General features: G+C 35.6%; 1 protein-coding gene across 1 annotated transcript; it reads left to right on the top strand.

The window, feature by feature from the left end:
- Positions 1–1502: 1502 nt before the first annotated feature.
- Positions 1503–13533, top strand: LOC129282967 (allene oxide synthase-lipoxygenase protein-like). Its single transcript, XM_064114761.1, has 12 exons — positions 1503–2014; positions 2476–2520; positions 3651–3779; positions 4020–4117; positions 6336–6474; positions 6739–6779; positions 8709–8960; positions 9290–9549; positions 10002–10126; positions 11074–11247; positions 11835–11998; positions 13083–13533. The coding sequence occupies exons 1-12, from the start codon at positions 1601–1603 to the stop codon at positions 13195–13197; spliced, it is 1956 nt and encodes a 651-aa protein (XP_063970831.1). The 5' UTR covers positions 1503–1600; the 3' UTR covers positions 13198–13533.
- Positions 13534–25081: the final 11548 nt, after the last annotated feature.

Raw genomic sequence — 25081 nt, 5'->3', positions numbered from 1 at the left:
TAAATGCAGTCAAAGTGCTCAAATTGGCCTAATTTTGCAAAATTTCTCAGTCGGGCGGTCACCGTTCTGCATTCGCGCCCAACCTATACACTATATTCTTACAAGAATTTGGCGGTGACAAATCCCTATATACATTTAGCTTATTGCAAATGTTAAATCCACTGCATCATGGGAGTTTAGTTATAATAAGTCCATTTTTGAATATGTGATTCCAATGACTTTCAAATATGATTTTAACTTTTATCATAAACGAATTAAAACATCCTTTAAATACATGGGAGGGGGTCATCTGGTATCTTTTTTAGGTGTCATATTTGGTGAAAAATCTTCATATTTTAGAAAAATTAAAAATGAAAACTTGACAAAAACATTTCATATTTGTCTTAGTTACTTCTCAACACAAACGTTTCATATTACACTTTTTTGTTCAGTGGTGACATATAATGATAGAAAATGTAATATAAATCATAGATTTGACATTTATATATTTCAATGAAACGATGTTTGAAAATATAACAAAAAATAGAATACATTTGGCACGAATATTACTTTTTTCTCTTCAAAGAAAATTTTACCTGAATTATACTTTAATCCAAGCGCCATCCCAATCATGTGAAAGAACTTTTTAATACGCTCTTCCATTTGATACCAAATTCGCCATGATAGTATGTAAATAGTACATTTTACAATGTTTGGCAAGCGAACAAATTCCACTGAATTGCATGGGTGTATTGTAATGCCAAGTTGGCGTTTACAAAACGCTTTTGAGAGTACGTAACATATTGAGATAAGGTTCAACTCAAAGGATGGAGCAGGAATCCATTCTTAGCTGTAGCTTTCGTCTTTATTTAGACTTTGTCTGAAGCGGTCTGAAAATACAAGGCGATACAACATCCAAGTTTGGCTAATAAATGCACATTAATGATTGATTATCATGTGTATACAAGTTGAATTTATTCCATAATCTCATTAGACAAATGAATGACTGAATAAATCAATAATTTAATAACCAATAATTGATTTAATTATAAAAAATGTCAACGCAGACGACATTCCTGTAAATACAGACTATCAAAAAGATGGCAGACAGTTTGTAGGATCTTTTTTTTTCCAGACCGCTTCAGACAAAGTCTAAAATAAAGACAAAAGCTAAAGCTAGCAATTTTTTCCTGCGTCATCCTTGGAGTTGACCCTCATCTCAATTCAACATTTTAGAAAATGTTTCCGCCATTTCATCAAAATGGAAAAAAAAGGATTTGTAAATATCTTACTGACAAATATTTTTAAAATATAAATATTAAATTGGGTTAATAAGTCTCCCCTTCAATATCTCTCAGATCATGGTCATAAACGGGTCTGAAAATGTGTACGTAGTAAATGACGATATCCTGGACCCCAATGAATTAAAACAAAACCAAAACGATACAAACAAATATTATTTGCACCATTAAGAATAAACTTTCTTTTTTGGTTTCATTTCTTTTCATGTACGGCTAGCTCGTTTCAGTCGATTCGGCGTAACTTTGATGTGCGACCGACGGATACACCGAAAGGCACCATATACAAACTAACTATCAAGACCGGTGATAGAGATAGGATAATGCTTCTGGAGGAAGATGTAACTATTCGGTTCTACAGCAAAGAAAATGTAAAATCTCACGATTTCGTTGTTCGAATCAGTGACCTGAACATTGATCGAGTCAAAGATTTTAAATTCGTGATCGAGAACACTAGCTTTGGTGAGCCAACGTACATCGAGCTTCAACGGGAGAACAAATGGCTGCGACACAGTAGGTGGCTCTGTGACTATGTCAAGCTGACGAAAGTCAACTCCGATGCCGTTTACATGTTCCCAATCAACCGCTGTGTTTTGGTGGGAGCACCTTTAAAATTGAAGGAGTACGACACATCCTTGCCGCAGGAAGATGCTAACTCTGAACAAAGACAAACAGAGCTGAAGAGAAAAGAAATTTCCTATGGCTGCTATAAGAACAGAAAAACGGAAATGATCATGGTAAGACCATTAGTAGGTCCATGGTAAGACCATTAGTAGGTCCATGGTAAGACCAATCTTGTTTTATGCCTTTGTGCGATCCTGTACATTCCTGACACCTACCACAAAACTGGGGGGGGGGTATATATCGGGATGTTGACAGCGAGAAGAGAGGAGAAGGAAGGGGGGGGGGGTAAGTAACCCCTGTTTTTTTTTAAAGGTAGATAATAAAAACTTTTTATATTATTGTTAGGATTGCAACAGGACTTTGGGAACGATTTTTTTTTTACTGGAGGTGCTGATGTATATGTGACAAGCAAAACAAGGAGGAAAAGGTTTTACTGCAAAATTTGGTCCAGAGAAATTCGCCCACTTCCCAGGGCCATGGATCGCATTTTGGTTACATAACGGGCACATATTAACGTAAATTTTCCCGAAATTGATAATTAATTTCACTTCATTTTTTTCATCTTGTGTTTTAGGTTCGCCGTCTCCCCTACAGTGAAGCGTTCTCATATCGTTACCAGGTAAGGAATTCTTCCTCCCAATTTCACCATCGCATTAACGATTTTCAGCAGGTTTGGATACAGAGTTTCATAAATGAGGGGGTAGGGTGTTTTTTTTAAATTCTTTTGAAATGCAACGGTCCACTGATCAAACCCTATTTGTCCTCTTCAATTAAAAATGGAAGGGCAATATTGGTTTCAAACGGGGGCACGTTTGGGGAGTTGATATGAAAATAATCTACAGAGAACGTATTTTCTTTCTCCCTCAACCCCCTTGGTTCTGAGCCATGTAAGCAATACCTATTATATAAATGGGAAGTGGTATAATAAGCTAATTTTTTGAAGATACACTTTATGGTGGGATTCATTACACCCGGATTAAAATTCATTTATTTTCTCTTATGGATTATTTTTGTTGAATTTAAAGGGCAAGTCCATCCCGTCAAAAACGAAAATCCCAACGAGCACAGCACTGAAAATTTCATCAAAAACGGATGTAGAAAAAGAAAATTGTGAATATTTTGAAGTTTCGCTTAATTTCACAAAACAGATGTACATCATGGTCGGTATGTAAATGAGGTGAATATTGATATCATCCACTCACCATTTCCTTTGTATATTATTACATGAATTATTAAATATTCTAATTTTTTCTTCATTGTCCTGTGAAGCAAAGTTTTATTCTTCCCTGAACATGTTGAATTACAATAATTTTAACATTTTATAGTTCAGTTAAGATGGTACTTTTGTTCAAATCTGTAAATATTGAAATATTGTATAATTCAAACAATAAAAAACAAAATGAATAGTGGGTGAGGGACATCATCGACTGTCTCATTTGCATATCACTGCGTCGTGCATGTAACTGTTTTGTGAAAAGTAAGCGAAATTCTAAAGTAACTTTCTTATTTTTCATCCGATTTTGATGAAATTTTTACTGTTGTGCTGGTTTGAATTTCTTTTATTCATTCAAACCAACATTTTTCTGGAGTGGACTTGACCTTTAACCATGCTTTAATGAGCCATGTATAACAAGAAAACAAAGATCTTTATAGAATTTGTGATGGCAGATTTTTATTAACGAGCAAAATATAATAAATATTTATTAGAAGCTACCTACTACAATGGAACTAACTACCTGTATTTTGTAGTGGGACATCGATTCAGAAGCCTTCAAACTGATCGCCAAATCTGCATGGTTAGAATTGTCAGCAGGGAAATGTGAAACCATTGAGGACATCGAAAAACTCTACAGACCACCACTGCTACCAATACCAGAAGTAAGGTCTTGTTGAAAAAGTGACGATGATGATGATTATGATGATTATGGGGATGGTAATGATGATAATGGTGGTGGTGGTGATGATGATGATGATGATAATAATGATGATGGCGATGATGATGGTGATGATGATGATGATGGCGATGATGATGATGATGATCATCATGTTGATGATGTGGAGGATTGGGTTAGGATGGTGATTCTTTTAATATACCCATTTTTGCATTACGTTTGACAGGGGATTCATCGTTGGAAATCAGATCGACATTTCGCCAACCAACGACTAACCGGCTGCAATCCTGCTATGATCCGACTGTGCAATCGGATACCCGAGAAGTAATTCACCTTTCTTGATATATTTTGTCAATATTTTATTCCTTTATATTATACGTCCGAAAAATATACGTTTGTTTAATAAAATAATGGAAATACAAGCATAATTTCAAAAAATGTATCAAATTAAAGAGTATGATTTTTTTGGACATGTGATTTTCTTTTTGAAACTCAGATACCTCGGCCAATTAACTTTTTGGTATCTATTTTTTAATCACTTATGCTTAAATGAGTATCTTATACATGTTATACAAGATAAAAGAGGACACTCTAAGCTTTACAATGATAGGCCATATTGTATGTTGTTGATGTGATCAATTTATGATAAACCATCCATAATTCTTGGTTTCGTTATTTCATGGGACACACTTTATATTGGCCTTCCATCCTCGATAAAATATGGTGGACGGTGGATCTACCGATCTGTATCCCGGTTTTTTAAATAACCTGAACTCAGAGTCATTCATCAAGCACGTAAGGTGTACCATCCGTCATTAAAGGTCAAGACCATCCAAGAAAAAAAAATTGATTTGAATCAATCACACAATCATAACACTAAAAATTTTATCTAAATCGGATCTGAATAAGATTTTATGATATTTTAAAGTTTTGTTTATTTTTTTTCAAAACAGTTATACACAACTCAGTAATATGCACTTGGGAGAATCGATGATGTTTCTCACTCTTTATCTTTATTTCTATTTGCTTGAGTTATGCAATATTTCAATTTTAAGATATTTGACAATAACGACCAACTTGACTAAACAATAAAATGATAAAACAATGGCATTTCTACATGCCCGGTTAGGTTTAAAACGTTGTTTCACATGAGAGGAGAAAATTAATATATTTCGTCTTTCATATAGGGAAATAAAGACATGACAGAAGAAAATGCTGATTGAATGATGTCACCAGTCCCCTCATTTGCACACCGACCAGGATAAATGTTTTGTGAAATCAAACTCTAAAATGTCACTGCTTTCTTATTTCACATCCTATTTTGATCAGTTGTTCAGTGTTATGCTTGTTGGATTTTTATCTTTTTATTCAAATCAACTTTTTAATGGGGTGAACTTGTCCTTTAAACAAATTGAGAGAAATTAAGAGATCATTTTCTTTATCTTTAACTCTGATTCTCTGGAGCCCATTCTGACATACGGTTATGTGATTATGCGCAAAAATATACCGTTTTAATAACTTTTATAGTGTTTAGAAAAACCTGAAGAAAGAATGTGTTTATGTTCATTGCATTTTTCGACTTGATACCGGTCTCTATAAGGTAACCATTTTGTATAAAAAAAAAACGCTCCTTAGAGATAACAAAGTGATATTCTATTGTCAAATATTTTAAATGCTATACAGTGCGTCCCACAAAAAACGAAACCGAGATTTAGCGGTGATTTATCATAACTTAATCATAAATACAATAGACAAATGACCTACCAATGTAAAGCTCAGAATCTCCTCTTTCATCTGAAATTACTTCCATTATTCCTTATTCAGGCATGAGTGAGCAAAAACAATTTGAAGAAAGGATACCAAAAACTCATTTGGCGGGGGTATCTGAATTTCAAAAAGAAAATCACATGCCTAAAAAGTTCAATATCTGCTCTTTTATTTGATACCTTGATCACAAAAAATGGTCAAGAAGTACAAAAGTTATGTTCCCTCGAAACAATGCTTGTATTTCCATAATTTCATTAAATAAATGTGTTTTCACCGGTTTCCCGCAGAAGCAATCGCATGGTTAACAAAAGACTTAATGCATGGCTGATCGTCAACAAAACGGAGTGTCAAGTGAGTTTGAACGCTAGCCTGTAGAACCTCTTAATTTTATGAAATTATTGAAATTCAAGCCTTATTTCAAATAACCAGAACTTTTTTTTTCTTGACCATTTTCTGTAATTGAGATTGATACCTCAATTACAGAAAATGGTCAAGAAGAGAAATTGATAATTAAAGAACAGATATTGAACTTTATAAAAATGTGGTTTTCTTTTTGAAACCCAGATGCAGCCCGCCAAATGACTTGTTGGTTTCCCTTCTTCAAATTGTTTTTGCTCAGTCATGCGTGAATGAGAAATAATCTAAGTAATTTCAGATGAAAGAAGAGATTCTAAGCTTTACAATGGTAGGTCATTTGTCTATTGTAATTTGTGATTAAGTTATGATAAATCATCGATAAATCTCGGTTTCGTTTTTTGTGGGACGCACTGTATAGTTTCAAAGTTGACATCAAGATGTTGGAAAGCACATTTCTGGAAGGATCAACGATCGATGACGTCATCAAGGAGAGGAGACTCTTCATCGTCAATCATGAGATACTCAAGAATCTGCCTGTAAAGGAGGGCGGAAATATGGTAAGTAATCGATGTGTTTTGCGTGTGCGTGCTTTGGTATTGAGTCACTCGATTTAAGAAAGTAATGTTCGATGCCCGACATGGCGTTTAGGCCATCGAGTAGTTTATCTTTTTAATCTCATTTCAAAATACCTTTTATCATGTTTATCAAACTGTTTAATGTGTTATTTGAAATGTTGAATATTCCCGTTTTGTCCCCGAAGACTCTTCGGGCCTGCTCAAACTGAAACTGATTGAGTTTTTTTTTCTTCTTTTTTACTTCAGGTTGCTCCTTTGGCACTTTTCTTCGTCAATAAGGATGCTAAGAACCACTACACCACAGCTCCTCCACCACACCATACCATTGGTAGGTACGGCGTTTCGTTGGCGGGACGACAGCATTACTCCCACTAAAATGCATTAACGATGTCCAGATGAAACTATTAATCATGTCAATAAGAATATAAAGTAAACTCCTACACTCTCACAAACCATCCGAATGTCGGAGTTTTTAAAAAACACATTGGGAAGAATGTAGCGGCCACTGGAATATCTTTAAAGTTTGTTCTGACTTAATTCATTTGAAAAGTAAAATTATTTGATCCGCAAAGGAATTTCCATTCCGACTATCACCATCACAACCACTACCACGACCACCATCACTCACTGTCACAACCTGGAAACGATTAGGGAGCAGTGGCGTACCGTGTGTCACGGCATTTGGGGGGAGGGAGGCACCAGCAAAAAATTTGAGTCACTTAGTGAGCGCGCTCAGTTGCCAGGTATACTGACCTAATAGAGACATTTAAGGACAGTGCCATTAAACGGATATGTATCTCACTTATCAAATAATGCGAGCGCGAAGCGCGAGCTGAACATTTTTGATATTCAGACCTAAAAGGGACATTATACGCAAATTTCTGTTATCATGATACGTACCTGTCTCGCTAAACAAACAATATGAGCGCGAAGCGCGAGCTGAAATTTGTGTATATATTGAACCCAAACAGAAACATTTTAAGGACTATATTTTAGGAATCCATTAAGAGTATACATATCTCACCATAGTCATCTAATGCGAGCGCCAAGTGCTTGCTGATTTTGTTAGAATTACATCTAAACACATGAAGCACTTTTTGTAGTCATTGTAATCATGATTATCACACGCATCTCACTTATCAATTATTGCGAGCGCGAGCTGAAAATTTAGGAAATTCAGATCTGAAGAGGGGCGTTCTAAGGTTTGTTTGTAGGAATTCACTAAGACTATATGTATTTCACTTACCAAATGATGCGAGCGCGAAGCGCGAGCTGAATTTTTGTTATATTCAGATCAGAAAAAGGGACATTTTAAGGACTGATTTTAGGTATTCATGAAGAGCAGACACATCTCACCAATCCACTAATGCGAACGTAAGCACGGAAAGGAACTGTTTTATATTAAGACCTTACAATGGGGCAATCACTTTCAGTAGTCATGAAAAAGAAGCATATATATGTCACTACATAAAACAATAATAATTCGAAGTTGGCGTATATGTGGTGTATATCAACTTGATTTGACAACGTCAGGTCTCTCAAATGTACTTTAATACTAGTGTTCCGAAAAAAATATTTAATCTATTATATCTAGTTTAACAGACAATACGAGCACCAGTAACAATGAGTACGTAGGCCCTGAGCAAATTGTGTTTCATAAAGTTATGAAAAAATAACATAATTACAATATTATATAACATTATTGAACAATAATTTCTGCTTTCCCACTACGTTTCTCTTTCTTTCTCCCCGTTTTTTGCCAGCCGATGGGGGGGGGGGGGGGGGGGGGGGGGGCACGTGCCCCCATCCCCCCCCCCCCCGTAGTTACGCCACTGTTAGGGAGAATAGGGAGTTTTGTTCAGTTCATTGTCGTGAAAAGGGGAGGGGGCATCCCGGTGTTTGGGAGCAACTACCGCTTTTTTTCGCTTGTCACGCTGATTTCCAGAGGTACTGAAAAAAATATTGTTGGTTTCTTCAGCACCCCGCTACTCAGAGCCATGCCATCACTTCTATCACCAACATGACCACCACTAACTTCACCATCACCACCACAATCACCATGAACACGATCACCTTTACCATGTTTACCAGCACAACCAGCATCACCGTCACCATCACCAGCAGCCCCTTGACCGTCCCCACCACCAAACCACCAAAACTACTTACAATCATGTAACTCACATAGTAATGTTACACTTGATTCTCTTAAACTAAACTTGGCTCTTTATCTCTTCTCTATTTATGTTTAACAAGGTGTTTTATCCCACTGATCCTAAGTATACTTGGCTGATGGCGAAGTGCTACTTCAACATGGCCGATGCGTCTGTCCACGAAGCTTCCTCTCATTTAGGTTTCACTCACCTGATTGGTGAAGTCATCGTCATAGCAACCAATCGTTGTCTTTCACCATCTCATCCTATCTACCGTCTTCTAGCACCACACTTTCTCTACCTTCTGGCAATCAACAAGTAAGTATCGTAAAGGATCTAGGTATCCGGACGTCGGTATACATGTAGTTAAAGTTTGATTAGATTGTTTTAAATATAGCTTTAGTGTACTTTGATTATGAAATTTCACTTCGATTACAAGAAAGAGTCTTAGTTGGAGAACATGGCGAGAAAGAAGTAAAGTTGAAGAAGGGAAGAAAGAAAATAAAAAAAAAGAGAACTAATGGGAATCAAAATAAAAAGAAGAGGAGGAAAATTATGTCATTTTCTCCATTCCTCTTCTTTAACCCCTTTTTCAATTTTTTTTCGGCATATTTTCCGTAGCTCATATGTTTTTTGTTAATCATAAGGGCCGGTTTGGGACCTTTACTTTCACCACATGGCATACTGAATGATATCATGCTTGTCGGAAGTGGTGGCCTATCCGAGATCATCAAACGAAGACAGGCAACTTGGCGACTCGACGTAGAGGGCTCCCTTCTGGCAGATCTCGAGGACAGGGGCGTTGCTGATTCCGAAGTCCTGCCGAAGTACTACTATCGCGATGATGCCTTACGGCTGCACGGGGCGATATCCAGATACGTTAAACAGATAGTCAAACAGTATTATGGTAAGTTTGCGACATTTTTGGGGTACGCTAATCAATTCTCCACAGTACATCAACAGTTATATAAATATGTACTAATGACGGAGAGCTAAACATTATTTAAGATTAGTTGTTATTTGCCGCTTTGGGGGCAGACAGGTGCTATGGTCTGATGGTAATTATTCTGCATTATTTCTTGAAAATAAATAGTGCTGCACCCCCCCCCCCCCTCAACCTCTTTTTTGCGTACTTATTTATTCCTACAGGAATAGTAGACATCCGGCAGGATTAATTCCTTGCATGCACTGAGCGCCGGTGATGGTAGCTCGAGCTAAAGCCGGGGTAATAACAGCATCGCTTTGCATCCTCTGGCAAAAAGCTCTTTATAAATCCAGCTATTATTATCCATTCCTGTATGTTGAATCATACATTTAAATGATAACTAAGTTACGTCATTCTTCGATCATTTCCGCCAGATACTCCGGAGAAAATTGTTGATGACTATGAATTGCAAGACTGGGTAGCATTCATGGCAAGTGAGGATGATGAAGATGACGTGGTGGCTTCAGGAGATGGTGCCGGAACCAAGGGAGGTATAAAGGTATGCACATTAAAAAGAAAGTTTTGCGATGAAGGTTAAAAGGAAACATGAGAAGGAATAAAAAGAAGAAGAAGAAGAGGATGACGATGATGAAGAAGACTTTGGCCTTTCAAAGTAAAACTTTATTTACAATCAACATTTTACAAATAAAAGGTTACATCAATGATGCACTTTATTCGTATTTTAACCAATGCTATATAGACATAACGGGTAATGCATGTAAAACAGCAAGCATTATGCAAATAAGAAGTAAGCAGAATATAACAATAATAGTGATACGTATTTGACAAATACTGGGATGCCACCAGGGGTCGTTTCATAAAGCTGTTGTGACTTTAAGAACGACTGGTGAACCTTTCTTACGCGCTAAACCATCGCCAATGAATATACCATTTACCATTTAAGAAAGGATCACCAGTCGTTCTTACAGTCGCTCTTAACTTGCGAACAGCTTTATGAAACACCCACCTGGTATGATTCGAGGTAAAGGGATTAAATCAAGAGCCTCTAAAAGAGATGGAGATACTACAATCAATGCTTAAAAAATTACAGTCACTACAAAATAAGCATGCCTAGAATAACAAGAAGTATAGGACGATGACGAAGAAGAAGAAGAATTCCGATAAAATAGAAGTGGAACAGACGGAGGAGGAGAAGAAAAGTAGGGCGAGGAGCAGATGGAGAAAATACAACGACGTACAAGGGGGCAGAAGTCTATCTTTTTTTTTCACTTTAAAAACAAAAATGCTTGGTAACGTAATAAGTGTGGTACGAAAATGAGTTTGTTATCATTTAAGTGGGCCTATGTTACAAAACTCTACAGCTCCGAATGTTAGATTATGTTGACCAGATATGAGTAATTTAGGACATGAGGTGGCGCTGTTTATAAAGGTGGCTGGTTCGTTTCTGCTTAACGTTAATAGTCACGTGCAATACTCACTTTTTAGGGACTCCCACACGACGGTCATTTCGAAACAGCGAAAGAGATCTCTGACGTAGTGACCAACTTCATTTTCATCTTCAGCGCTACTCACGCTGCGGTCAACTTTGGCCAGTATGACAACTATGCATTCCCACCGGCCTATCCAGGATGGATAAATGGTCAACCACCACAGGACAAGGTAACAGTGATTTTTATCAAGGGGGGGGGGGGGTCAGATGTCACCACAATAAAATCTAAATTGGCGAAAAAACGAATAGAGAAATATAGGCACTATAATTGAAAACAAAAATCTTCCCCTTTTTTTTATAGCCTTCATATGATTATGATCAGTATATTAAACCTCCACATCCATGAATTGGACAACATGCTATTCCGAGTCTCATTAGGTTATTGTCTATTTTAAATTACAACCACAATGATTCATTGTTGAGAAAAATTTACTTCTGTTCTGTATCTCTCAGGTAGGCATATCCGATAAATTAAATGGAAAGACACCCACCCCTTCAACAAAAAGACACAGGCACTGCCACAAAACAGATGTAACACGACCTGGCATTTATTATTCACAAATAGACTGTAACACACAACACTTAATTTAGGCATTGGAATTTTCTGCATTATTTCTTGAAAATAAATAGTGCTGCACCCCCCCCCCCCTCAGGCTGAACAATAGTAATGATGCTACATTTCATTGTAAACACTTAAAACAGCATTTTGCAATTATGATTACAAGAAAATCGAATACCTGTGATTTTGTTCCATTAGACGCCTTTAACAGAGAAGGATATCATAGCCAAATTGCCAAACAAAAAGAGAATTCTCAAGACAATGAGTGTCACCAGGCTGTTGAGCATGCATGATACCAAACCATTGGGGGATTTCGAGGTGCAATACCTCTTCGATCCAAACAGTGTCAAGGCACTAGAAGGGTAAGTTTGAAATCATGGCGGGTTGGTGTCCTCTCACAAGAATTATTATTGCTAATGACCATAATTAATCATCACTGCCGTTACCACATATACCATTACCACAACAACCACCATCACTATCATCATTTTCTTCAATATCAACTTTGCCATCACCATCATTATAATGATAACGTCATCATCATCCTCACTACCATCATCACCCACATTATTAACATATTCAGTGCCATCATCATCATCACCACCACCATCATAATTACGATATACAGCATTGATATTTTTTCTATTAAAAGACATTAATAGGCGCAGGCTGACCCAAGCAAGTTAATTACTACGCATCTGCCGAAATAAATGAGTTTTGAGAAAAAATGTGAAGAGTTCAATGTTGTCAATTTTAAGGGAGCGAAGAATGCCATCATCACCATTTTCATGATCATCAGCGTCATCATCGTCATCGTCATCACTTCCATCATCAGCCACATTATTAACATCATTATTGCCATCATCATCATCATCATCATAATTACGATATACAGCATTTATATTGCGTATTTTTCTGTTAAAAGACATTGATAGAGAGATGATATGAAGAGTTCAATGTTGTCAATTTTAGGGAGCGAAGAATGCCATCATCATCATCATCATCATTATGATCATCATCAGCAACATCATCATCATCATCATCATCATTATCATGATCATCAGCAACATCATCATCATCACGTCATCATCATCATCATCACCATCATCATCATTATCATGATCATCAGCAACATCATCATCACGTCATCATCATCATCATCATCACCATCATCATCATTATCATGATCATCATCATCATCATCATCATCATCACGTCATCATTATCAACAACATCTTTATCACCATAACCATCCAGAGGGACCATCGTTATCATTATTTTTATCGTAAAGCCCTCATGCCACTTTATACAGTTCTAGTATTTTTCATTTGTAATAATAATATTACAAATGATTGTAATATTGATGATGATGCTGATGATAGTAATAATAACACACACTTTCTATACCAATCTTACTTTATTTTTTTAAATCTCTTTCTTCAATAGGCTGCGTGCAGATCTGAAGGCAATCGAGCACATTATACAGAGTGAGAATAAAAACAGATATAATAAGTATGAATGGCTTCTTCCCAGTAATGTGCCCAATTCTATTTCAATATAGATAGTGATTGAGTTTCCTTCAAAAGGATTGGGTGAATTGGTGGGTGATAGTGTTATTGAGTTTTACCTGTTTACATGTAATTATTAATCATGTATGATCATAATACGCCTTGGGACCGACCTTAAACGTCACCATCCGAAGACGTCACCTTTGCTCGAACCTCTGCACCAAGTCCTACCCCCCATGTAGTATGGATTACAGGTACGCCACAACGCCCAGTTCAATGCTTTTGGACCACTACCCGACTACAAGTCTCTTGATATATAACGAAAGTAGTATAGTTAAATTTTCTGTTTCGATTTCATTTCAAATATCAGAATTTTGCTACATTTTAATTCGGAGGGTAATATTTAAAGCGTATGTTGAGTTTTGATAATTTTCCCTCAAAGTGAATTTCGGTATTCCAATTCATTACTATACTACATTGATGTTATTAAATTGCGTAAAACAGATATAACGTGAAGGATATGAGATAAAATACGTTTTAATTGATTTTTGGAGCGAATTTGCATGAGCATTTATTTTGATCGAATATTTGTATCTCTTATACAACCATTGTTTTTCCCTCAAGAATGGAGTTGGCTGACAATTTTAGCTGTTTATCTTCATTTGCATCTTTAAAACATCAAACCACTGATTCTGTAAAAAAAAAAGAATATATTTCCAAAGCGCTTGATACCTTAATGCATGTAAACATCCAAATTCAATTTTTCATAAGAATGAATATTTCAAAATATTCAGTGATCTGTCACACTTTCTAAGAATAAAGATTGGTATGTTTGATGGTTAGCGAATATTGACAGGTTGAACGTTTATCAACCCTCTTTAAAAATTCATTTTTGCGCCTTTGAGGGTGCGAGAATTTGCGACACTATATGAGCGTCTGTTATTGTGAAATTTACACAATAAAACAAATCATTTTCATGTATATATTTATGGTGTCATTAGTGAGGTTACATGTATCCGATGGTTACTTTGTTATAAAATTGTGTATAAATGTCCCCATTTATTGTCCCCAATTGGTGGAACATCATTTGTTATTTAGTTCATGTTTATTAACTTAAATGAACATAACATATTCTTGCATGTAAGTTTTGTAACATTGTATTGGTGAATGGTGAAAGTTTGCAATCTGTATATTTTTATGTAAACATATTTTGTTTCAATTTGAATTGGTTATTGATCTTAAAATTCTTTTCTCATTTGAGTTTTGGCAATCTTAGGTCACTTCTACCAAATGTACTTTTGATTGTAATTCTTTTTGAGTAAGATGATTTCAATCTAGTAGCAAACAAAAAATAATTTTATCTTCCATAACGATGGATGTTTGGTTTGGCACCAAAATATTTACAAGACCTTGTCATGCCTTATACACCAGCTCGTAGCCTGAGATCATCACACCAGCAGACTCCCAAAACACGTGTAGTCCAGGATAGGCCCCATAGACAAGGGGTCGAACCTTGTTTTTTTAGATATACAATGTTTTTTGATGGTTTCTTGTCAATTCGAGGGTGCTGATTCCGAATCTGAATGATGCCACTCTTGTAACCTTGAGCATTTTCCGCAAATTGGCAAAATCCAATATGGCCGCCAAAATATGCAAATTACCCATGAAAATCATAAAATTGCCAACACATTAGCTATAAAATGCATGTAGTTGTTGTGCAGAAGTGAAATACCAATTGGAAAAGCGATATTTGACAAAATATTTATTTTATTGATATTCAAAATGGCCGCCATAACCCCTGTATACTTTATTATGTAGAATATGAATGGGGAAAATATTTTTTCAAACAAGAGCACTATTATTGCATGTGATTGTGACCTGCGAGTGGACTACTGTCTGAAAACATGACTATTAACAAAACTATGTCATTTGTATACTATCTAATGTGATAAATGCTGTATTATGATATTCAAAATGGCTGTCATAGACCCCTTATACTGTGTACAATATATAAAAGGGGACAAATAATTTTCACAACCTTTGAATTTGTTTGACTTTAAAATGCCAATAACTGCGAAATATTGGTGTAACACTGTCTGACAACAAGGATTTCTAACGAAACATATCATTTCCCTTGCAATTTCGGTAATTATGCTGCATGTTGACATTCAAAATGGCTGCCATAGGCCCTATCTGTATTATGAACAAAGCGAATGAAGAAACTAATTTTCACAAGAGTAAAAACAATAAAATGAATGTAATTGTAATCTATACGAGTGAAATATTGTCTAAACACATGATTTCTGGCGAAACATATCATTTCATTTTTCATGCATGAGATAAATGCTGTATTGTAAAATTCAAAATGGCCCCTATGGGCCCTTACATTATTATCTACAATGTAAATGGGGACAAATACTTTTGAAAGAATTAGGATTTGCCTGACTATGAAATCCATATAATTCTGTTGTATAAGGAAAATATTGTTTGAAAACGTGATTTTTTAAATGAAATATAACATTTCCTCTCCCATAGGTGATAAATACTGTATTTTGACTTTCAAAACGGCCGCACAAGCCCCTACAAATTCTGTAACATGCGTATAGGGAAACTAATCATCACCAGAATGAGAACCAAAAACGCACGTAACTATGTGATGTATAGGTAAAATTTGGTCTTGAACATGATTTCTGACTAAATACATCACATAATGGTTGAGAAGGTAATAAAGGCCTTACTTTGAAATTCAAAATTGCTGCCATAGCCCAAAGTAGTATGTACATTGTAACTGGGGACAGATAATTTTGACAAAATTTTTACTATGAAAATGGCTTAATTTTGATGTAAGGGTTAAGTATTGTCTAAACCCAATGATTTCTAACGAAATATATCATAGCTTGTGTCATAAAGGTGATGAATGCAGCCTTTTAAAAATGAAAAAATGGCCGCCATAGTCCCTTATCTTAATATGTAAATTTGAATGGAGAAATATAATTTCCACAAAGAAACATATTGCAGCCATTTTGAAATTTAAATATAGCATTTATCACCTAAATAACATAAGAAATGATCTATTTGGTTACAAAATCATATTTTCAGACGATATTTCACTCATACATGCAACGCCATTTAGTCAAGCAAAGCCAAATTCTGTTAAAATTATATGTTCCCATTCACAAAGTACATAATAGGCCTACCGTTAGGGCCTGTAGCGGCCATTTTTACTTTCAAAATACATTATTTATCACCTACCTGGCAGAATGAATGATATATCTTGTTAGGAATTATGTTTTCAGACAATATTTTACTCTTAAATCACAATTATATGCATGTTATGGTGCTGACTCATGTGAAAATTGGTTTCCCAGATCGATTGTACATAATACAGTCAATGTCTTTTGGCGGCCATTTTGAAAGTCAAAATACAATATTTAACACAAATATGAAACCCGAATAATATATTTCGTTGCAAATTATATTTGAAGACAGTATTCCACTAATTTACCACAAAAAAATAAGTTTTAGTGCTCACCTTGTGATTGTTTTTGTCCTCTCTCACATCGTAGATCATAATTTTAGGGCCTTTGACGGTCATATTAAATATCAAAATACAGGGTTTATCACATACATGGCATGTTAAATAATAAATTTCGTTAACAATAATGTTTTTAGTCAGTATTCCACTCGTTTATCTCAACAAAATGCATTTTAGTGCTCACTCTTGTGATTTTTTTGTGTCACCATTCACATTGTACATAATAGTGTTAGGGCTTTTGAAGGCCATTTTGAATATCAGAATACAGGATTTATCACATAACTGACATAACAAATGATATATATCGTTAGCAATCATGTTTACAGACATTGCTTCACTCATAGATCATAATTACTTGCATTTCAGTGCTCAATTTTGTAAAATTAATTTTCCCCATTCATATTGTACAGGGGTCTATGATGGCGGCCATTTTGATATCAAGAAAATAAATATTTTGACAAAAATCATTTTTTCAGATATTATTTCACTCCGGCAGCACCATTGCATGTACTTTAAAGCCAATGTGTGGACAATTTTATGATTTTCATGGGTAATTTGAATATTTTGGCGGCCATATTGGATTTTGCCAATTTGCAGAAAATGCTCAAGGTTACACGAGTGGCATCATTCAGATTCGGAATCAGCACCCTCGAATTGACAAGAAACCATAAAAAAACATTGTATATATAAAAAAACAAGGTTCGACCCCTTCTATCCTGGACTAGAAGGGTACATTTGGGGCAGACACACCTCGGGCATCATCTTCTTTCTGGAATAATTTACAATTGAATTTAAGAATTATTTTATATCTGGAGACTTTCAAATCTAAACTGAAGTCTTGTCATTTTTAACAGTAGTTATAGGCACTTTGACACTTATCCAGACCATCTCATTCTTTCTTTTTCTTGTGCGCCTCGGAATAAAATATTTCTAGATAGACGGCACCATATAAATGCCCATTTTTATCATTAAATTTGAAAATCCATAATTGACAGATTAAGAAATGGCATTCAATAGGGGCCCTTTAGTTTTTGTTTATGAATATTTGTGATTAGATAAGGGATCACGTCAATTTAACTACAAATATATATATATAAGTCTAATTATTATTAATATTATTATTATTATTATTAAATGTCATTTAGGTCAAATTATCATATGAATTGTGTTTTTGTGAATGGTTATTCTGTAGTCGTTTTCAAAATCAGCACTGCTGTTATATTGTATCGCGTAATGCAGGCGAGACCTGCCAGAGGCGCTCCATTTATTTAGTTTATAAAGTTGAATTGTGCTTTAATATTCAATATGTTATATTATATATATATATTCAAGATTCAATATATTTGTTGCGATATTAAAGTCGGATATTAGGCTGGAAGGTGGGAAAATTATTGGTTATTAAAAGAGTTTGCAGACGTTAATATTCCTAGTTTATGTTTTTTGTAATAATGTACACTTCTGTAATAATTAAACTTTTCATTGGCAATAATTACGAAAATGGCTTAGTAAATAAATGTGTTGAACACGTTCATGATTGAGGATTTTCCGACAGAAAAGATATGAAGGGCACGGAGAGAGTGGAAATGGAGTAGAGAGAGAGAGAGGGGCGGGGGTGAGAGAGACAAGGAGAAAGGGGGATGAGTGGATGGGCTGGGAGGAGAAAGGGGGCAATACAACAAAATAAAAATGAGAAGTGAGGATAAAGTGCAGAGAGATAATAAGAGGAGGTCTAAGTGTAGTTAATTGACAAGACCGCAAGACAAAAATAAATAAAAATAGATAAATAAATGAATGAAAAAGAGGAGATAGTGCCTAGAGAAAATGAACAGAGAGGAGAATAGGTACAGTGGTGAAGAGAGACAACAAGAGGGAAGGTTAAAGAAAAATGAATTAAAATGAAAGTAAAGTGCGAAAGTAAATAGAGAGAGAGAGAGAAAGCTGGGGTGGCTTTTTTTATAAGTGCACATCTAGTTACCAACAATGCATATAACATTTCCTTCTATATTTGAATGCAGGATAAATGAGCACTGTCGACTATAAAATACCTTGCTCACGGGCATAGGATCGAACCCCGGACTTTTCATGTATAGCCAGGAGCCGTAGACCACTGGACCATGGTAGGCCTACCCCCATTGTAGTGGGGGCTATCGATCAATACATGTACATGTCGCCCTCTGCGAGGGCGGATGCCTTAATCGGCCCTTACCGTCTGAATTGGTTTTTAGATAATAAGAAGAAGTTAAACCCACTTCAATCAGGATTCCGCAAATATCGTAGTGTCAAAGATCATTTAGTCAGGATTGAAACAGATGTTCATTTAGCATTGAAGGAGAAAAAATATACCGTGGCAGTTTTTCTAGACCTGGAAAAGGCGTATGATTCGTTATGGAAAGGAGGTCTCTTGAAAAAAATTGTCATTGTTAGATATTAGTGGAAAATTATTTTTCTTTATTAGAGCTTTCTTAAGAAATAGATATTGTAACGTGAAAGTTAACAATAGTATGTCAGACACGTATGTATTAGAGCACGGAATCCCGCAAGGGAGCTCATTAAGTCCTGTCATTTTTACGTTGATGTTAAATGACTTAAAGATTAAAGAAAGTGGAGTAAAGCTATCATGTTATGCAGATGATATCGCGATTTGGTTTACTAGCTCAAACTTAGATCTGGTTCGCCAAAAGCTGCAAGAAGCCCTCCATGAAATCGAAATCTGGTGCTGGAGATGGAAATTAAATATTTCTCACACAAAGTCTGTAGTTTTAGTTTTTACCAATAAACAAAAGAAAGATATTACTTTGAAAATAAATGGGCATGTTTTGCCTCATTGTGAGCAGTTCAAATTTCTTGGTATGTGGTTAGACTCAAAACTAACTTGGTCTAGCCACATTAATGTGATTATTGATAAATGTAAGAAAAGATTAAATTTATTACGTTGCGTTTCGGGTACGTCCTGGGGGAATAGGTATGAAATTTTGATGATGATATACAAAGGTCTTATTTTATCTGTTTTAGACTATGGAAGTGAAATGTATGATTCTGCATGTACATCTCATAAGAAAAAGCTTGACTCTATACAATATAGAGCTTTGAAAATCATTACAGGAACGATATACAATGTATCATTAGAGTCTCTACAAGTTTTGACTGGTGAATTACCGTTGTATCTTCGGAGAAAACTGTTTAATGATAAATTTAGATATTATTTGTTGTTTAGCACTTTATGCCATCCAAGTAGAGAAATTTTCATTGAACATACGAACAGACACGAATGGAAGGAAGGGGAAAGACCTTTCAAAATTCGAGCCTGTAGTGATGAGGTACTTGTAGAGAAGCAAGACAACTTATTAACAAGAATCCCGGAATGGCGTTTGTCCCGCCCTCCTGTGTCGTTTTGTGCTCATCGTATAATTAGAAAAAAGGATATGCTAACGGCCGAGATGAAAGCTATCGTTCTAGAAAGAATTGGAATTGTGTGGAATGGTTATTTACATATATATACTGATGGATCCAAACAGGAAAATTTTAGAACGGGGGCAGCATTTTATGTTCCTCAATATAAAATAAAAAAGTATTTCAGGTTATCCGATGTAAGTATCATGAGAGCGGAACTCCTGGCCATTTTAATGGCACTTGAGTGGTTAGAATCCTTTGATAAACCATGTTCAGTTGTAATTTTTTGCGACTCTTTGTCAGCACTGAATGTGATTGATTCATATTTCATAAAATACACCATTGTTAATGAAATTTTATTTAAAATTCATAAACTCAGTATGAAAGATATCTGTATTAATTTTGAATGGATTCCCTCGCATTGTGATGTTAACGGCAATGAGATCGTCGATAAAGCTGCCAAGAAAGGAGCCGCGAAAAATTTTGTAGACATCGTTTTACCAAACACTATAAATGAACTCACATGCTCACGCATGACATTTTATAAAAGTGTCTGGCAAGCAGATTGGAATGAGTCTAGAAATGGTAGATTTTTATATGCTATTCATGATAATGTTTTTAAGCAGTCATATAGAAAAGGTTTTTCTCGGAAAGAGGAATGCCTCCTTCATCAAATCACAGTAGGTAAGTGCAAATTAAACTATTATATGTTTCAAATTAAACAGCACTCTTCCGGCCTCTGTGAGGTGTGCAAAGAATTTGAGACTATTGAACATTATGTTTTATTTTGTTCAAAATATGTAAAGGAGAGACGCATTATGTTTAATAAACTTAAGATGAATGACCCGAATCTTAAACAATTGTTAATTAATCCCGATTATACACGGGAACTACTATGTTTTATATATGCCACTAACCGTTTTTACAGTTAGGTGTGTGTCCTTTTTTTTTTTTTTTTTTTCCTTTCAAACACAAGAAGGATTAAAAAATTTTATTAATAAGAATCTAAGAAAAGACAAGACAAAAGAATAAGAAGGACGTGTAATTGTATGTGATATCACATTTGAATTGTTATTTGACGAATATTTTAAGAAATTCTATAAATATATAACTAGTAGCCGATTGGTTAGCTGGTGTGCCCTTTTTCACGAACAATCATTTAGCACGCGCGATGTTTAATTTCTCTATTTGTATTGAAGTATTATTCCTCGAAGATGTTTAATCTTGTAGGACCTACTAATATAATAGGTGGATGGGTGACTAATCTATATTAATATGTCATATAATCGTCACCAATGGTTTAACGTCGTATGGATCTCCTTTGCCGACGACGTCCTACTTACGAAAGTGACTGGCGCGTATAATCTGGAGAGATTGAAGAGCGCCATCATATTCAACAACAACAACAACAACCTTACGATGGCCGCGCACTGTAAATGAGGTTTCACAGGCCTAATTCATTTCCCATAGACTCGCGTGTTAAAGTGGCACTTAAAAAAAAATCATAAAAAATAAGGAGAAAATTCGAGAGTTGAATGTTTACTACTAGTCGACAGGACATATGTCTGACATTCCATATCTGACCAGAAAAGGGTACCTCGACCGGCTCATTTAAAAAATAAATCGGTATTTATGAAGACACCTGACAGGATCAAATTCATCGCTTGAGAGAGCAAAATGGCCCTAATTCTTCCGCCAGTAAAAAAATAGTTCCAAAGTAGTGATATATCTTTCCACTTTGGAAAAAGGAAGTTCAGTAGGTACCCTCCCTAGAATCAGTGCTAGATTGTCAGTCATATTAATTCATTTTTGTCAATCTGCAATATCAAATTGAGAATGGGCTAGCTCGAATGAGTATCTTTTGCCCGCCAGTTGTAATTATGCCCGTGAAACCTCTATTATATGACACATGAAGGTTACTTTCCTGGCTTTTCTTTAACATCTGTCCACTCACTTTATCACAAATAAATGCGTGAAATATACATATGTGTTATGTAATGACCAATTTTAATGTTACACCTATATGTCTAGTGCCCTATGGATTCATACACATTCTACCTGCCTATATGTAGTTCAACAATGGATGCAATGTAGGGCCCAAAATCCTATAATGCAAAAGTGTAGATATGCATAGTGTGCATATCTGGATACAAGAACTGCCCACAATATAAATACCAGATTTACATGAGTTAAATGAGATAACAATAAAAAGAAATGAGAATTAACATACAAGCATACTATACATTCACATCTTCCTATGACAAGGGGTGTAAGAGAGAGAGAGAGAGAGAGAGAGTGGAGGGGGGGGGGGTAGAAATATGGCTTGTATTCTAAAGGGATGTGGGCAAGAAATAAGTAAAAGTTAGAACAAGATAGCAGTAGCACTCAATCTCAGCCACACCCCCCCCCCCCGACATACTTCCCAGGTAACAAGCCGACGTTGGCTCTACGTTGGAAACTTGAAAGTCGTTGGACGTTGGAAAAACTTGATGGATTTACGTTGAATCGACGTTGGAAACTACATGTTGTTTGATGGAAAGATGATGGACAATCAACAATGACACAACGTTGGAAACGTTGGAAACTAGTTCGATGGAAAGTTGTTGAACAACCGACAATGGCACAACGTTGACAAAGTTGTAAACTAGTTTGTTGGAGATTTGTTGAACGGTCGACAATGGCACAACGTTAGAAATTAGTAAGTTTGAGATTAGTTGGATAGTCGACAATGACATAACGTTGGAAACTATTGTGTTGGAGATTTGTTGGACAATTGACAATGGCACAACGATGGAAACATGTTTAATTGGATAGTTGCTGAACAGCCAACAATTACACAACGTTGGCAACGTTGGAAACTAGTTCAATGGAAAGTTGTTGATCAACCGACAATGGCACAATGTTGACAAAGTTGTAAACTAGTTTGTTGGAGATTTGTTGGACGGTCGACAATGGCAAAACGTTGGAAACTAGTAGGTTGGAGATTAGTTGGATAGTCGGCGATGACACAAGGTTGGCAACGTTGGAAACTAGTTCGATGGAAAGTTGTTGAACAACCAACAATGGCACAACGTTGACAAAACTGGAAACTAGTTCGATGGAAAGTTGTTGAAGAACTGACACTGGCACAACGTAAGAAAACTGGTAGGTTGGAGATCAGTTGGATAGTCGACGATGACACAACATTGGCAACGTTGGAAACTAGTTCGATGGAAAGTTGTTGAACAACAGACAATGGCATAACATTGGAAACTAGTGTGTTGGAGATTTGTTAGACAGCCAACAATGTCACAACGTTGGAAACGTGTTTGATAGGGTATTGTTGAACAGCAAACAAAGGCACAGCTTTGACTATGTTGGAAACAAGTTCGATGGAGAGTTGCTGAACAACCGACAACGGAACAACGTTGAAAACTATTTTGTTGGAGATTTGTTGGACAGTCGACAATGGCACAATGTTGACAATGTTGGAAACTAGTTCGATCGAGAGTTGTTGAACAACCGACAATGGCACAACGTTGACAACATTGGAAACTAGTTTATTGGAGAGTTGTTGACAGTTAACATTGACACGATGCTGGAAACTATAGTTTGTTGGATATTTGTTTGACAGTCAACATAATATCCCGGCATAATATACACAGTGTTGAGAACGTTAGAAACTGGTTCATTGGAGAATTGATGTACAGACGACAACTATACTCGCATAATTTCCAATGGGGCCAAGGGGGGTCGATCAAGTAAGTTAGTTAGCTTGTCTATTCATGTCACCCTTGTATCTTCCCAGCAATAAGGGGAAAAGAAATCGAGAGAGAAGGGAAAGAGGAATTAAAAGGGGAAAACAAAAATAGAGAGGCTGCACCAAGGGGCTGCAAATGTGTCAATCAATATAGAAAATAAAGGAGAAAAGCAAAAAAACAAATGCAGTTCAAGACTACAGAATTTCCAGAAACGCCCTCGTCCTTTGTAGCTGGCTAGGCGAGATACCCAGAAGTCTAACTGGTCATACTGGTCCAGTTAAAATTTTACAGGTCCAGTTAAAAATTAAACTGGTCTTGAATTACTGGAATTTTATACTGGTTTGTTTCTGGTGGTTGTTACTGGTCTCACTGGTCTTCATACTGGTATCCAATTCAAGCTGGTCTTTACTGGTATTTTCTACTGGTCTGATTGGTCCTCGAACTGTGGTCTGTTATATATCATGGTCAGTGAAATGTGATAGAAAAGATGGTTAGTAAATTAATCTTTCAGCTGTTATTTTAAATGTGATATATGAAATTACACATTTTCATTGTGAATTAGTTCACACACTTATTTGGAAAGTTTTTAAACAACAATGAGTGCCATTGCAAGGATATTCCATTCTATATCCTGATTTTTCTTTTTTAAATAGGATATGCAAATGAGGTAAACCACGTGATCAGCATCATCAGAATTACTGGTATTACTGGTCTTGACCAGTTCAATTTCAAACAATGAATTACTTTAGACCAGTTGACTATATCAGAGGAATATATCTTGCTTTGATCTTAATCATAATTAAAGGAAATAATTATTTTAATGATAATGTTAATACTTGATAATCATGACAATATTAATAATAATAATTACAATATCAATAACAATGATAGCAGTATTAAGAATGATAACAACAATGATCATAATAATCATAATAATAATAATCATGATAATTATAAGAAGAATAATGATAACAATAATAACGATAATAACTTTCTCTAAATTGCAAGATTCATTTTCCATAATTCGTCAAATGATCTGACTTGAAATAAAGTCATTATTTATTGGACCAGTAACACCAGTTTGATGAAAAACAATTTAACTGGTATTACTACTTTGCTTCAACTGGAATGCAATTGTTGGAACTGGTCTCCAGTTGATTTTTACTGGTCCAGTTAAAAATCAACTGGTCAAGTATAAACATATATGCCTACTGGAAACCAGTAAAAACGAATATTAATATCCCTGATACACCTACATGATGATAATAACAC

The sequence above is a fragment of the Lytechinus pictus genome, unplaced genomic scaffold (genome assembly GCF_037042905.1).
Source record: "Lytechinus pictus isolate F3 Inbred unplaced genomic scaffold, Lp3.0 scaffold_20, whole genome shotgun sequence".
NCBI lineage: Eukaryota > Metazoa > Echinodermata > Echinoidea > Temnopleuroida > Toxopneustidae > Lytechinus > Lytechinus pictus.
This window is presented reverse-complemented; position numbering and strand designations above follow the sequence as displayed.